This window comes from Xenia sp. Carnegie-2017, unplaced genomic scaffold, assembly GCF_021976095.1.
Source record: "Xenia sp. Carnegie-2017 unplaced genomic scaffold, XeniaSp_v1 HiC_scaffold_26, whole genome shotgun sequence".
In the NCBI taxonomy this organism is placed as follows: domain Eukaryota; kingdom Metazoa; phylum Cnidaria; class Anthozoa; order Malacalcyonacea; family Xeniidae; genus Xenia; species Xenia sp. Carnegie-2017.
This window is the reverse complement of record NW_025813489.1, coordinates 857,012-871,701: the sequence shown is the minus strand read 5'-3', so window position 1 is coordinate 871,701 and position 14,690 is coordinate 857,012. Positions and strand designations below refer to the sequence as shown.

At 33.9% G+C, this 14,690-nt stretch overlaps 1 protein-coding gene and 1 long non-coding RNA gene across 2 annotated transcripts; one reads left to right on the top strand and one right to left on the bottom strand.

Moving 5' to 3' along the window:
- Positions 1 to 934: 934 nt before the first annotated feature.
- LOC124453861 (zinc finger ZZ-type and EF-hand domain-containing protein 1-like) lies at positions 935 to 10,308 on the bottom strand. The gene is made up of 12 exons (XM_047004708.1): positions 10,172 to 10,308; positions 7,622 to 7,683; positions 5,513 to 5,584; positions 5,296 to 5,377; positions 5,089 to 5,160; positions 4,959 to 5,018; positions 4,800 to 4,887; positions 3,525 to 3,589; positions 3,301 to 3,424; positions 3,028 to 3,136; positions 2,252 to 2,316; positions 935 to 1,524 (listed from the first exon to the last, which is right to left on the bottom strand). The coding sequence occupies exons 5-12, from the start codon at positions 5,128 to 5,130 to the stop codon at positions 1,514 to 1,516; spliced, it is 564 nt and encodes a 187-aa protein (XP_046860664.1). The 5' UTR covers positions 5,131 to 5,160; positions 5,296 to 5,377; positions 5,513 to 5,584; positions 7,622 to 7,683; positions 10,172 to 10,308; the 3' UTR covers positions 935 to 1,513.
- LOC124453862 lies at positions 4,256 to 14,260 on the top strand. Its single transcript, XR_006951233.1, has 4 exons — positions 4,256 to 4,266; positions 7,973 to 7,978; positions 12,668 to 12,673; positions 14,190 to 14,260. It is a non-coding gene; the product is annotated as an uncharacterized LOC124453862 (long non-coding RNA).
- The last annotated feature ends 430 nt before the right edge of the window (positions 14,261 to 14,690 follow it).

Genomic DNA, 14,690 nt, shown 5'->3' with positions numbered 1-14,690 from the left:
TGCAAAGACTATAGTCTTTTGTGTAAAAGTGTGTAAAAAAGCAAAAATATAGTCTTTAGCATAAAAAAGTGTAAAAATGGAAGGACTGTAGTCTTTCATGTGAAAGTGTGTAAAAATGCAAAGACTATAGTCTTTTATGTAAAGGTGTGTAAAAATGCAAAGACTATAGTCTTTTGTAGTGAAAATGAAATAAGATCTTTTTGCGTAAAAGTAAAATGCAAAGACTATAGTCTTTTGCGTAAAAGTGTGTAAAAATGCAAAGACTATAGTCTTTTGTGTAAAAGTGTGTAAAAATGCAAAAATATAGTCTTTAGCAAAAAAAAGTGTAAAAATGGAAGGACTATAGTCTTTCATGTGAAAGTGTGTAAAAATGCAAAGACTATAGTCTTTTGTGTAAAAGTGTGTAAAATTGCAAAGACTATAGTCTTTTGCGTAAAAGTGTGTAAAATTGCAAAGACTATAGTCTTTTGTGTAAAAGTGTGTTAAAATGCAAAGACTATAGTCTTTGCGTGTAATAATAGACTATAGTCTTTTTGCTAAAGTAAAATGCAAAGAATATAGTCATTTGTCTAAAAGTGTGTTAAAATGCAAAGACTATAGTCTTTAGCATAAAAAAAAATGGAAGGACTATAGTCTTTCATGTGAAAGTGTGTAAAAATGCAAAGACTATAGTCTTTTGTGTAAAAGTGTAAAATTACAAAGATCTATAGTCTTTTCTTGAGTATTAAAAATGCAAAGACTATAGTCTTTTGTGTAAAAGTGTGTAAAAATGCAAAAATATAGTCTTTAGCAAAAAGAATGTAAAAATGGAAGGACTATAGTCTTTCATGTGAAAGTGTGTAAAAATGCAAAGACTATAGTCTTTTGTGTAAAAGTGTGTAAAATTGCAAAGACTATAGTCTTTTGCGTAAAAGTTTGGAAAAATGCAAAGACTATAGTCTTTTGCGTAAAAGTGTGTAAAAATGCAAAGAATATAGTCATTTGTCTAAAAGTGTGTTAGAATGCAAAGACTATAGTCTTTAGCATAAAAAAGTGCAAAAATGGAAGGACTGTAGTCTTTCATTTGAAATTCTGTTTTCTTCGTGTTGATGATAACGCCAAAGGATTTGGTAGCAGCCTCGAAGCTATCCATAATGCGCTGAAGGGATTCCTCCGAGTTGGCAACAAAAGCGCAATCATCTGCATATTGAAATTCTCTCATCAGTGTCCGCGTGCATTTGGTGCTGGATTGGAGGCGACGAAGGTTGTAGAGCGAGCCATCCATCCTGGATCGTATGTATATGCCTTCTTCAGGTATGTTTTCAAAGGCATATGTGAAGAGAGCAGTCGCAAAGAAGGAGAAGAGGGTGGGAGCAAGTATACAACCTAGCTTCACTCTATTGTTGTATTGAATGTCACGAGTCAACTCGCCGCCTACCGAGATCTTGACGCACATGTTGATATGTAATAACTTTAAGATATTGACAAATTTTTGCTACATTGATGGAAAGCTCTTTTACAACAACATTTGATCTCATTCGTAATCTAAAGTCAACAGAACGAAAGGTCAAATTTTAAATTAAATTTAGTAATTAAGAAATAAAAGATGTTTACTGTGTTTGCACGGGACTTATGCAAACCGACCTTTGGGAGAACTCGAGAGCAGATCACTGTAAGCCCGAGATCACTGTAAGGTCGAAGGTTGCACATGCTCGAGAGTTCTCACAAACGTCTCCGAGGTTTGCACAAAACAGATAAAATGCAGATAAATTCAAAACAAACGCTTGAAATTTTCCTCTAACATTATTCATGATTTACTTGCAAATTCTCTTCACTTGATTGAGCGGATATTAATTTCCACAGACTAATACAAATTCGGCTATAGACAAATCATCGCACTTGTTTTTTTATATTATAAATGAAACAGAGACTTTGTCGTGGTGACAAACTTAAAGATGGATTTCAAAATAGCAAATACCATGATGAATGGTGATAATAACAATGTAATAGTTCTTATAGTTCTTTTAGTTCTTCCATAGTTCTTTTAGTTTTAACCAGAACACTAGCCCAACAATTCAAAGGAACCGTTACTTACAGTGTCTCTTTCGGTTCTGGTTAAAACTAAAAGAACTATGGAAGAACTAAAAGAACTATAAGAACTATTACATTGTTATTATCACCATTCATCATGGTATTTGCTATTTTGAAATCCATCTTTAAATATATTATAAATATAAAATGAAAAAAAGTAGTTTCACATTGTTATGTTTACCTAATCCAGTGTGATCTAGCTGTCCATCAGATTGCCAGTAGGTATTACTATCTCCATTCGTTAACCTATAAAATAGACGGATATATTGACTTTACCTTACAATGTCATGTGACATTATATTTGTGCTCTTTATGCTATAAGATTATTGATGCACATGCGCAAATGAAGGCCAATACTATCCTCCACTATCCTCGTTCATCATACATTATACATGCTTGTCATGTCACAGAATGTTTTTTGTTTCATAAAAAAACAAATAATTAAGGCACATAAGACATTAAAAGCATCAATATTCTCTTTGTAATTGCAAAAAATAAGTTCAAATTGCAGAGATTTCGAGCTCAAAAGTTTGACTGTCATTCATAGCTCGCGCAATTGTCAACGGGCACGCGAGGGACAACTTGCGTAAATCGCTCGCATCCCCTATTCAAAGCTCTGTAATGAAAATTATGATCTCCAATACCATTTATCCATGCATATCTACACAAGCTGACGAAGACTAGCGTACTTTACATCCTTGTAAGTCATAGATCAATGTCCCCTATTCGCCATAAACGTCAACACTTATCCATACATGTCAACCCATTCACATACATGAATGTCCCTATTTGTCATAAACGTCAACACTTATCCATACATGTCAACCTGCACCATTCACAAACATGAATGTCCCCTATTCGTCATAAACGTCAACACTTATCCATACATGTCAACTTGCACTATTCATATAGATATATTAATACATTTATAAAACATTTCCTAAGACAAAAGGTCACCTGAAAACATCAGCTTTGTTGCTGGATGTTTCTGTTGAACTAAAACATTTGGTCAAAGGACGAAGATACTCCCCCGCTTCACACGATGGTTCATTTTTCTTCAACTCAGCTAGAACAATAAACAACAGAATTTCAAACCTCAACAGCAACCAACATTAAATAATTGTTACATACAATGATTTTTAAATTCTGAGAAAAGGTATGTTCAGGTAAAGAGTAACTGCTACTGAATATAAACATGGAAAGTTGAATCATACGTTGTGTAAATTGTACCTTTAACCTTTATAACCTTCAAATGAGAATTTAAAACTTTTAATCTCATTTCTGTTGTGTTGCAAAATCCTTCAATTACAGGTGTCTGAATGGATGGACTTGGAGCTCGATTGCGTAGAATCACCTAGAAAAAACCAACATTTATTCCATGTTCATCAAAGCAAACCGAATATCAAAGCTTCAAGCTATGAAGAGTTTTATAACAATGGCAGCATTTTAAATACCTTTAAAAGGCGTTTGCCATGGTCAGAAATTGAATGTTTATTTGCAACAAATGCATCAATTATTCCTGAGGAAAAAACATTGAAAATTTTCCAGGTCATGTCCATAATATGAGTACATCATACTAGAGCAGTGTAATTAACCAAAAATCTGTTTTTTCAGTCCTATTTTAAACACCAAAAACTTTAAAGGCCAAAGAACCGATGTTTCAGTTTCATTTTTCCATGTTCATCAAAGCAAACCGAATATCAAAGCTTCAAGCTATGAAGAGTTTTATAACAATGGCAGCATTTTAAATACCTTTAAAAGGCGTTTGCTATGGTCAGAAATTGAATGTTTATTTGCAACAAATGCATCAATTATTCCTGAGGAAAAAACATTGAAAATTTTCCAGGTCATGTCCATAACATGAGTACATCATACTAGAGCAGTGTGATTAACCAAAAATCTGTTTTTTCAGTCCTATTTTAAACACCAAAAACTTTAAAGGCCAAAGAACCGATGTTTCAGTTTCATTTTTCTGTTCAACTACCGAAAAAGGGCCATCTTATTTCAGGAGTAATCGTTCCAAAACTAATAAAATGTCGGGAAAACAAAATAGTTCAGTTTTTTCCCATTCAAAACCGCACGAAAAGCGTCTCATATGGAAGTATTTCAAAAAAGTAAACAAGAAACAAGTTTGCAGTCTGTGTAGAAAACATATCTTATCAAACATTTTAAAAATCAAATTGTATATCAACGCAGGTTTTTGTCGTACATAAACATCGTCCGTTTGGAAACGCCGTAAAAGCTAAGTTGATGGTCAACACAGTCACGAAATTAATTAATAACTGTTTTACAAAGAGACAAACGTACTCAACAAAAGACTCGAAAATTAACGCTCCCCTAATAGCTAAATGTAATCTCCAAAAACCCCTTTCTCACGTAATTTTAACCCTTTGTCACACGAGCTATCTTTTGATATAAGTTCCATTATTTTTGCATTGTAGATACTATGGTCACAACGCACAATAAAGGTTTTACCAACCAATTATTAACTCTATGATTACGTAATTCAACTCGTCCCAGTTCCCCAACATCATTTAACATGGCAGAGTCAAGAATTTTGTGGACTGGGTGCTAGGTTATTGACATTGATAAACATTGATAAACATTGATAAGCATTTAACATTTGAATTGCTCCTCCTTTGTGTGAAAGAACTGAAACCAAACTTCAAAAACAAGACAGTGAAACCAAGATAAAGGTTCCGCACAGCTCTACATCAAACATTTCTCACCTGGACATATTGAACATGCTTTCAATGTCTTCAGAGATGAACTTAATTCTCCTTTCTGTGCATGCATCGTCCCAGATGTTACAAGAGCCTTAAGTGAAATGAAGAGTTATTTTAAACACGAGAATTGATGACTAAAGTTCCATTAAAGTTCATACTAACATTATGTAAAAAATCAGGATCAAGAACGCCATCTCCTTCTACGTCAAACTGATTGAACAACTAAAAAAATCCCAAGGAAAACATCACAAAGATTATCTAAAAAGGACTTGCCTATGAGCTTGGCACTCACTTCCGTTGCATCATCTTTGCTTACACTTCGATCACTCAACATATCAATAAATTGTGTCAAAGTAATTGTTTCCTAAAATGTTTCATCAACATTGTGTTTAACAAATAGTGATTTTCTACAGATATTGCACAACATGATATGATATGAAAGGAATTCTATTTAAAATAAGCAGAGAATTGTATTTCTTGTGTTTGTGTGTCCGCTTACTTCATGTCTGGATCGTCTTTCTTCAACCCAGCGTTATAGCTGACTATGATGCTGCTGAAGTGTTGAAACTGTGGGCTCCTCTCTAGAAATGTTTTAAATAAAACTATGATTTTACCATCTTTACTTCCATACATAGATGTGAGATGTGTTTGATCAATAGAATGAAAAGGAAAGGATCTTTGAGGATCTGAATGAAAAGCATCAATCATGTGATCACCATTTCCTTGATCCATTAACATCATTGTGATCTTCTTTTGAAATGGCCATGATTGTAGCGCATCGTAATCACCTAGAAATAATAAAAAAACTATTAAAACAAATAATATACAAACAAAAACTAATTAAACGACTTGTCTTCGTAAATTAAGTAAGTTCAGATGGCATTTTCGAACACCAACGTTACTAGACACAAAAGTTTGCATAGTTCCCGAAGTTTTGGATAAATTATAGTTTAGATAGCAGGTAGGGATGACGCAATTGCACAAACAAATTTCCAAAAAGTTATTAAACCGTTTTATCGGTATTAATAAGTAATGTCACTTGCTTATACAATTCAAATCTTGAGTTTAAAAGACGATGTTTTTTTGAGTGATATTTTGTATTTTTTTTTATAAGTTAAACAATACGTAAAGACCAATGTCAATTTTAACTCGCGAATTAATGTTAAAAGTTTAGAAGATTAAGAATTTTATCAAGATAATCGTCTTTCATGATCAAGGAGTTTTATACTAGAAACACTGATATTCCACCAGAATGAACATGACAAAAGTGTACTGGGCAGATTTTCAGTTAAGATATATGAGGTTGTTTGGTTCATTGATATGTCTAAGAAGTTTCTCGTCGCCGATAAAAAAGATGCAAAGAGTAGTTCAAATTAAATGACTTGAGGCTTTGAACATTTGACGCAAGTTACAATCAAGGACCATAAGCATTTTACTATTGACAACTGTTCCCTCAAATGCATGTGTTTTGAGGAGATTAATGTAGAGTTTATATGAAATGCAGGATTTTTCTTGGAAAAGTTACGTTATTTTTAAGCCTTTACTGGCTAAGCTGGGTTCTATCGCCAGTTTGGTTTGAGATCATTTCGTGAATGTTGTCATATAACAATGACGGAAGAGAAAGGATTTAAAAAGTAACAAACTGTTTTATCAGAAAATCGATTCCACATACAGAGTTAATGATCAGGTTTTACAACAATGTTAAATTGAAATAACCGAAAAATTTCGTCCAAATTATTCTCCACATCCTTCAATAGTTGCGATAAGAAAAAAGGTCCGATCAAAAAAAGCGTCAAAACTTTAATTCTGTAATACAAATCTATAGAAAAGTGGGTCCCCAACTTCGATTCGGGCAGATTTACTTCCGGCTTCAATTTTTACTAGAAATTTTGAAAAATCATGTTGAGTGAGACCTCTGTGTGATTTCTATTATGGCTAGCTGATCCAGGGTAAGAAAAATAAATTATGGGCGGTAATTTTAAATTGAAAATATCTCTAAAACAATGCCATTGGTTATGAAGTCGCTACTGGAAATTGAATCATTAGCAGAAAGAACTGAATAGCTTATTGTGCAAGTAAAACGAAAATTGTGTTATCATTTTATATTTTCATTGTATTTTTATTTTCATTTTAACTGTAATAAATTCGAAATATCACTATATCTTATTTTGTGCTTTCTTTGATCGCAAATTATGAGCTAAAGATGGAAATTATTTTCGGAATTTGTTTCGTGTTACGTATATAATTTTTAAAACGACAGTGGACGTTTTAAAACAATTCATTTACACAAACAGGGACGTTATATTGCATAACAGTCGTTGCAAATTTATAAATATCCTTCCTTTTTGTGACAACTTTTGAAAGAAATACTAATGGAGTATTTTATATAATTAACACTTTACAACGAGTGAAGCTCAGTCCATTTGATGTAACTTATCAGCAAATAATTCTGATTATTCCATATCTCATTATGCAATGTGACGTTACTAGTTGTGTAATACGGTCATTTCAAAACTTCGACATCTTAAGAAATACGAAGTCTACTGTCATGTTCTCTTCAATGAAAATGTTCTCTTCAATAAAAAATGTCAATTTAAATAAGCAAAAGTCTCGTTTTACTAGAACTTTGAAATACAACTATGATCAAAATGACATTGTCATGAGTGTAGTGAGCCACAAATACGATTTCTTTTAATCTCTTTACGCAAATCTCAGTCTGTTAAACACTCTATAACCTAATTGAATTTTGGTCGTATGTTTCCACTTGTTTGATATAATTTTGTTTTACTCTGTTTTCTAACATAATATTTTAATGCTATACTAACCTTTGAGAAAGTCTTAATCTGTTGCCAAACATTTAAACTTTAGACTTTCGCTTCATTGGAATCTGCAAATGAAAACCAGTAACTGTAGCAATACTACCGTAGAGTCAGCATGCTACTTTCGAAATAAGTGGCTTCATAGAGTGGCTACTAACAGGGAGCGCTTAGCTTCGAGTTGTTGTCTTTAGCATCGGTTGACTCTAAATCCACGCTTTATAAAACGATATTTTTTTGATTTGTTTGAATATGTAAAGTTGCCATAGTTGACACAAATGCACACATAAACAATTTCACCGTCAGCTACTTTGCATCGTAAAATATAATTCTTAGTTTAAATAGAAAGTTTGAAAGTAGTGTACAGTACTCCTTCTTCCATCTAACAATAAGCGTTACTAGCTCTACTAAATGCTTCCATTATTGCGCCTGATATTTTCAAAAAAAAATCTCAACTAAAAAGTAGCACAAAAAATAAACCTCCACCCTCTATCCTCCCCTTTCAGTAAAATGAAAAAATTACGGGTCAATCCCGCGATGAAATCAACAAATGCTAATTAAGATTTATTTTTTGTTACAAGCATTTACTCGTATACAATTTACGACTAAATGATCACTTGATTAATATTGAAATTTCAGACAAAATTAACGTCATGTTTAAACTATCACCACAGAATAATGATTATACAGAAGGGTCACTCAGGTGTACAACGTGTCCTCGTGTCGGCCATTATTCCAGCCAGATGATTAGGATTTCTCACTGGTTTCCAACCGTTAAAATTAAAAGACGTCAATACTTAATAATGAATTCAAGAATATTTTGACTTAAGAAATGACTTCGGATCATTTTGAAGGTTGGGAAACAGTCAAAACCCCTAATCATCTGGCTGGAATAATGGCGGCCACCATGCGCGGCACGACATGCGCGAGGACAAAAACGTCAAAGGTTCCGACACGAGTGACTCTTCTGTATATTCTTATTCTGTGCTATCATGTTTAAATTATTATGAAGCATGTGTCGCGCGTAATTTAGTATGCGCGAGAAATTTTACGTGAAAGTTTGTTATAGACTAGCCTCTTTTTGGACATTCTCCGTTCCAATACTCCCAGAGTTTAAAGGTAGTAAAAAAACCGGGGGAGCTAAATAGAGAAAATACGTCCAGGTGGCTAAATACGGTAACTAAAACCTGTATGATGTTGCTCTGATCGTGAAAACACCGTACTCTGAGTTTACATAATCTAAAATTGGTGACTTTCAAAACAACAGATAAAAACATTAAAAAAGTTTTTCCTATTTTTTTTTGGCAATAAATTTGCTATGCATTAAATCTTTATGATCCATCTTGTCAGAGGGGTGCTAAAGCTCACCCCACCACCCCCGGTCAGTTGACATCCCTACACTCATTTGGTTCACCCTTGATGTCAAGTTCAACTTTGCTAAATTTGTTAAACATATAATGCTCATATTTTAGACACATTTTTCATTAACATGTTTACCATAGAAATCAAATATATTTTAAACTCAATAATTCATTCATATGTAACATTAAAAAATCAACTGCTGTATTCTGACAATTACTGCTGTCCTTCAAATTGAGTGCAAAGAAGTCAGTTATACTAAATGGATCAACTATGACGGTATTTGCCACTCTCAATCAAATTAACTGCAAATTTACTAGCAAATCAAAATATGAAACAATGTCCATCCATATTTAGATGTAAAACTGTAAATTACACATTTTATTGTCAAGTATATAACCAATAGATATTTTGCAAAATTCTCATTGTTTGATTTTAAAAATCACAGTTGAGAGCAGAACATGAGAGTATATCAGAGCAAAATGTTTAGCAAAGCCTCAGCAACATGTCTTAAAAATAAAGTCTAATTCTTCACTAAAAATTTCACTCTAGCTCAGAGAGAAAACAAAGAAAATCTCAATGGGAATTTAAAGGGAAATATAGTTCCACCTCAAACTAAATTATCATCATATTGCAATAAGTTTTGATAGTTAAAATGCACTGGACTTCAATATCATTTAAAAAAAATGCCATGAAGCACAACATTAGTCATGTTACCTTACCAAAACGACTTATGTATTGTGTAAGGGCAAATAAGGCTATTTCAGTTGAAATTGGGATAATTAAATGGTTTCGTATGTCTGAGAAGTAAAAACCATAACAGCAAATGTTTTCGTATAAAATTATCCTAAGACCCATAAAATATCACATTCTTTATAAGATTTTGATTACCGACAATGTTTGAACACAGAAATAAGAACAGAAGTTAAGTCTAAATGTCCAAATGTGACGCAAGATTTAGAACTAATATGGCCTTAAATATGTTTTGTTTGTAGCATGAGAAATACAACATCTTTAGTAAAAGATTCGTCAGGTTAGTAGCAGTTTTCACCTTGATTTGTCAAAACTCACTCTAGCATCTCACTTATGAAAGTATCCCAACTGCGTGCAATTAAAGTTAGGATAAACACACCGGACCTACACGAGGCTAATTGAGAACAAAGACATTTACTTGTTTAACGGATTTTTATTTTTACTTACTTTCTATTCCCCAAGAAAAAACATGTCATATGTTTAATATAACAGGGATAAATAAATGAAAGACAAGAAGTCTATCCTGACAATAGGATCCACTGAAAATGTTCAACTTTCCAACTGTAAATTTTTTCAATTCCTCATTTTATAAAAATTAAGCGTAAGCAAAATTTTAGAATACTTAAAGCCATTGAACTGTAATAACAACTGGAGCGAGAAGTCAGGGGGGGATTGAAACCAGATGACGGCTGCCATACAGTCGCTCCAGTCCTTTTGTAAATAGAAATTTTATATTTATAAAATTTTAAAAGTAAACTTTGCGTTACTTTTTCTAAATACTATTTAATTTGAAGAATACTGGTCAAGACTAAGCCCTAATCTTTCGCGCGGTTTCTACGTCAAAACGCCACAAAAGATAATTTTTTAAATGCAAAAGCACAAACCCAGTGATCAGGGGCATAACTAGACTTGAAGTAATGGGGGGGTGTGGAGAAAATTTGCCGTGCAAAAGGGCGTTGCCCACAAAAACAAGGAAATGCATTACAATTTCTTGAGTAAACACTATTTCTAAGGACAACGTTTCAGTGACAGTTTTTTTGCAGTGGTAAACATTCTCAGCCAATATGTTTAATTCAGCTACGCAAGTTTCTCATGACAGGTAAGATTTCTCTCTCTCTCTTCTTGTTCGTTAACAGATTCTTCTTCATCAACCTAAAAAACACCAAAATATAATTACTTTAGAAATAACATTTTAAAAAATTAATTTAATTATTTTAATGTCATACTCAGATATGACAAACCACATCCGTATTTTCCTCTTCCTCTGAATCAACTTCATTTATCTTGTTATCTATTTCAAATATTTCCTGGCATACATTGTGTATTTTTAATGCCACTTCAAGGTTTTCCTTCAAGGTAGCATTTTTAAACAGTATTTAACAGTATTTAACAGTATCACAAAGACTATCAAAGAATGTGCCATGGAAACAGCTGGAAGAGATGAAAGACGACAAGAGGAAAAGCTCAAGCCTGAAACAAAACAACTGTTGAAAGAGAGAAGAGAAATGGCAAAGAGAGATCTGAATGACCAGGAGAGAAGAGAGTACAATAAACTTTGTAAGACCATCAGGAAGAGAATGAGAGAAGACCTCAGAGAGCACAACACCATGCGAGTGAAGGAAGCAATTGAGAGTGGGAAAGGATTGAAGAGAGCTAAAGAGAAAGAAGGCTGCAAGATTCTTATACCAACTTTAGAGGAACAAGATGGAACCGTCATCAATAACAGGGAGAGAATTCTGGAGAGGTGCGCAGAATTTTATGAAAACTTATACCAAGATGCAGCCCAGAACATCAGAAAAGAAGAGACAAAGGATTTACCACCGACCCTTGACAGTGAAATTGAGCACGCAATGAAAAGTATGAAGAACAACAAAGCACCAGGAGAAGATCAGGTTGTGATTGAAATGCTAAAAGCGGGAGGCGAAGTGGTCAGATCGAAGCTGAGGACGCTTTTCAATAGAGTGATGACTGAAGAAATAGTGCCAAATGGGTGGAAAAATGCCATCATCACACTCATATTTAAGAAGGGAAATAAGAAAGATCTCGCAAACTACAGACCAATCAGCTTACTCTCCCAAGTCTACAAACTCTTCATGAAGATCTTGAAAAAATAGATTAAACAACACCCTTAGTGACCACCAACCACCAGAACAAGCAGCCTACAGAAGAGGTTCTTCCACCATCGACCATCTGCAGTCAGTTGTGCAAATACTCGAGAAAACCAATGAGTATAAAATACCCATCCACATGGCATTTGTAGACTATGAAAAAGCCTTTGACTCCATCCAGCATAAGGCTGTCTTTGAGGCGTTAAAACAGCACAGCGTACAGGAAAAGTACATCAACATCCTAAAAGAAACATATAATGGAAGCACAGCTCAGATTCGAACTGAATCAACTAGCCGAAAAATCAAGATCATGAAGGGAGTGAGGCAAGGAGACACCTTGTCACCAGTGATGTTTACAGCAGCGCTGGAAGAAATATTCAGTAGAATGGAAGTTGAAGTGGGAATTAACATCAATGGAGAGAGGATGAACAACCTGAGATTTGCAGATGATATCATCTTATTTGCTGAAAAGGAAGAACACCTCAGCAAATTTTGAACGATCTGAACGAAGAAGGGAGGAAAGATGGAATGAAAATGAACAAAAAGAAGACAAAGATCATGTGCAATAGATCTTTAATTATTAATATTAAATAATTAATTTTATTTTAGAGTTTTATCAGCTTTTTGGCCATTCTTGCCATTACTGGAGTTGTAATTATTTGTGCACGGAAACGAGATTCTTCAACTGTGACTGATAAGAAGGCATACTGGGTGCTTCCAAGTGCTGTCAAGGCTGTGCCATACCCTAAAGTACAGAATATCAATTTTAGTAAATTTAATAAGAAGTGAAGCGACGTGAGAGCAGCTTTCACCTATTCCTGCCATACAATCGCAGTGCGCTGTTAATACTTTGCCGTTCTTTTCGCAAACAACCCAAGGAGTAAGTTGCTTCTCCGACATTCTTTGAGAGTGATTAACCTGGTGTAGTGAAAAAAGAAACAAGGAGTTCAGTCTCATTAGAGCACAAGTGCAGCCAATGTGCAATGTTTTTAGTGACAACTGAGAAGCCTGTCTTACCTTAGCAATAAGTGTTTTATAATTTAGGATATTTCATTTATATTTTTTTTATTGCATGCCAGATTTTATAAGTTCCCATGCAGAGTTTTATGTGTGCCAAAATTATAATTAAAAATTAGGGTGTATATACTTAACACTTCCTAAGTATTTTCTCTCTTAATTAATTCATGTTGTAGTAGTACGTAAGTCACGAAATGTAAACATATAAATAGACTCAAATTTGTAATAGTCGGAGAGATTGTGTAGATTGTTCATTGCTAATAAACTCCATAAAACAAACCGAATCAGAGTGCAGATCAATTTTCTGGACGAACTCAGTGAATTCTGCGACAATAAGCAAGCAATGATCGTCATATTTTTTCACCTACACTTCACGCACCCATCCATTAACAAAATTTTGATAACTATCAAGACCCTTAAAGCTTTTTAACTGCTTTTTCGTGTACGGACTGACCGAAAACAATAAATACATGCCAACATCAATGTAGCTGACAGCAGGCCACAGATCGATATCGTCGAGCCATTGATTGTTTGGTATTTCGTAACGCGCTTTACTAACCTTACACTGAATATTTTCTATATATCCAGGGAAAAAACCTTTTTTTAACCTAGAAAGCGCTGAATTTATGTTACTAGCCATATTAACATATAAAGCGTGCACATGTGCTTGTCCTCCAGATGCTCCCCCAGCAACAGTTGCTAAAGAGTGCGTGACGTCACTGCAAAGGGTCTATAACGGAAAAAGAAATAGAAGCAAGGGAAATAGATCAATCAGTAATAAAGGGAAAAGTAATAGAAGAAAGCGGACACAGAGCATGGTTAATGAAGATTTGATAAATGACTGGGCTCTTTCAAGCGAAGACTGTTCTATTGCTGTCGACGTTGCTCATCGTGAAAAAACCAAAAGGAAATGCAGGTGTGTTGAAGATGCCGGAAAGTAAGACAGAGAATAAAGTTTTGAATGTTTCAAGTTAAAAAAAATTGAAATTTAATGAACTCAAAAACAAAAATTTTAAAACAGTTAGGTAGTTGTGTACATTTTTGTTTCACTATGTGAGCAACAAGAGGTAAAAATACATGCATTATAAGAAATTGTATTTAGCTGCAATAAAATTATGTTTCAATGTGATCTGATAATTTTGTTTTTCCATTCTTTGTTGTGCTAGAGAAATTAGTTGTATTTGTTACTTTGCTCTCAGATAATTGACAAATGCCATTGTACATTGTACATTGCACAAGATGTTCTAAAATAATAATCTATATTAACTAGTTATAAGTTAGTGCATAATATATTGAAAGAACAAAAAGTGAAAATAGCTAAGATGTTGCGCGTATTTTAGTTCTTCCTTATCATATATCCATTCTACACCGCTTCCTTTAGTAGTAATTTAACACCTTTTTGTAAATATAATATCAAGTGTGTGAGTGCATGGTTAAAAGTTAAAAGAACTATTAATAAAGTTAAAAAGGATGTTTAAGAAAAAGCACAAAATAGAAGGCTCATAGAATTATTATCAAAGAGGGTGGGTAAATCGTATATTTGCTATTGTGATCCCTGTGGTAACTCTTCTGACACCCCTAGCTACAAAAGGGATTGATATGCCATGCTTTCACAGTTTATATTCATACTGAAAATCAAAATCAAGTGCGATTTTACCATTTTATTCTACGTGAGATTCCGCTCTCTACGTGGGATTTCCGCTCTCAATTAGGACACTTGCATTATCATCTGACAGCCGTGCCGCCTCAGCCAAACTCACAACCTGACAGTGTCTTCGGCTCAGATTGGACCGGCAGAAGAGCGATCTTAATTTAGAAAGTGTGCTTGATGTCCAGCTCCG

Coding starts and splice junctions, on each gene's coding strand:
- LOC124453861 (XM_047004708.1), bottom strand. CDS start 5,130: ATGTTGAGTGATCGAAGTGTAAGCAAAGATGATGCAACGGAA. Junction 3,137..3,300: donor GAAGGTTATAAAGGTTAAAG/GTACAATTTACA, acceptor TTATTGTTCTAG/CTGAGTTGAAGAAAAATGAA. Junction 2,317..3,027: donor AACAAAGCTGATGTTTTCAG/GTGACCTTTTGT, acceptor TCTATTTTATAG/GTTAACGAATGGAGATAGTA.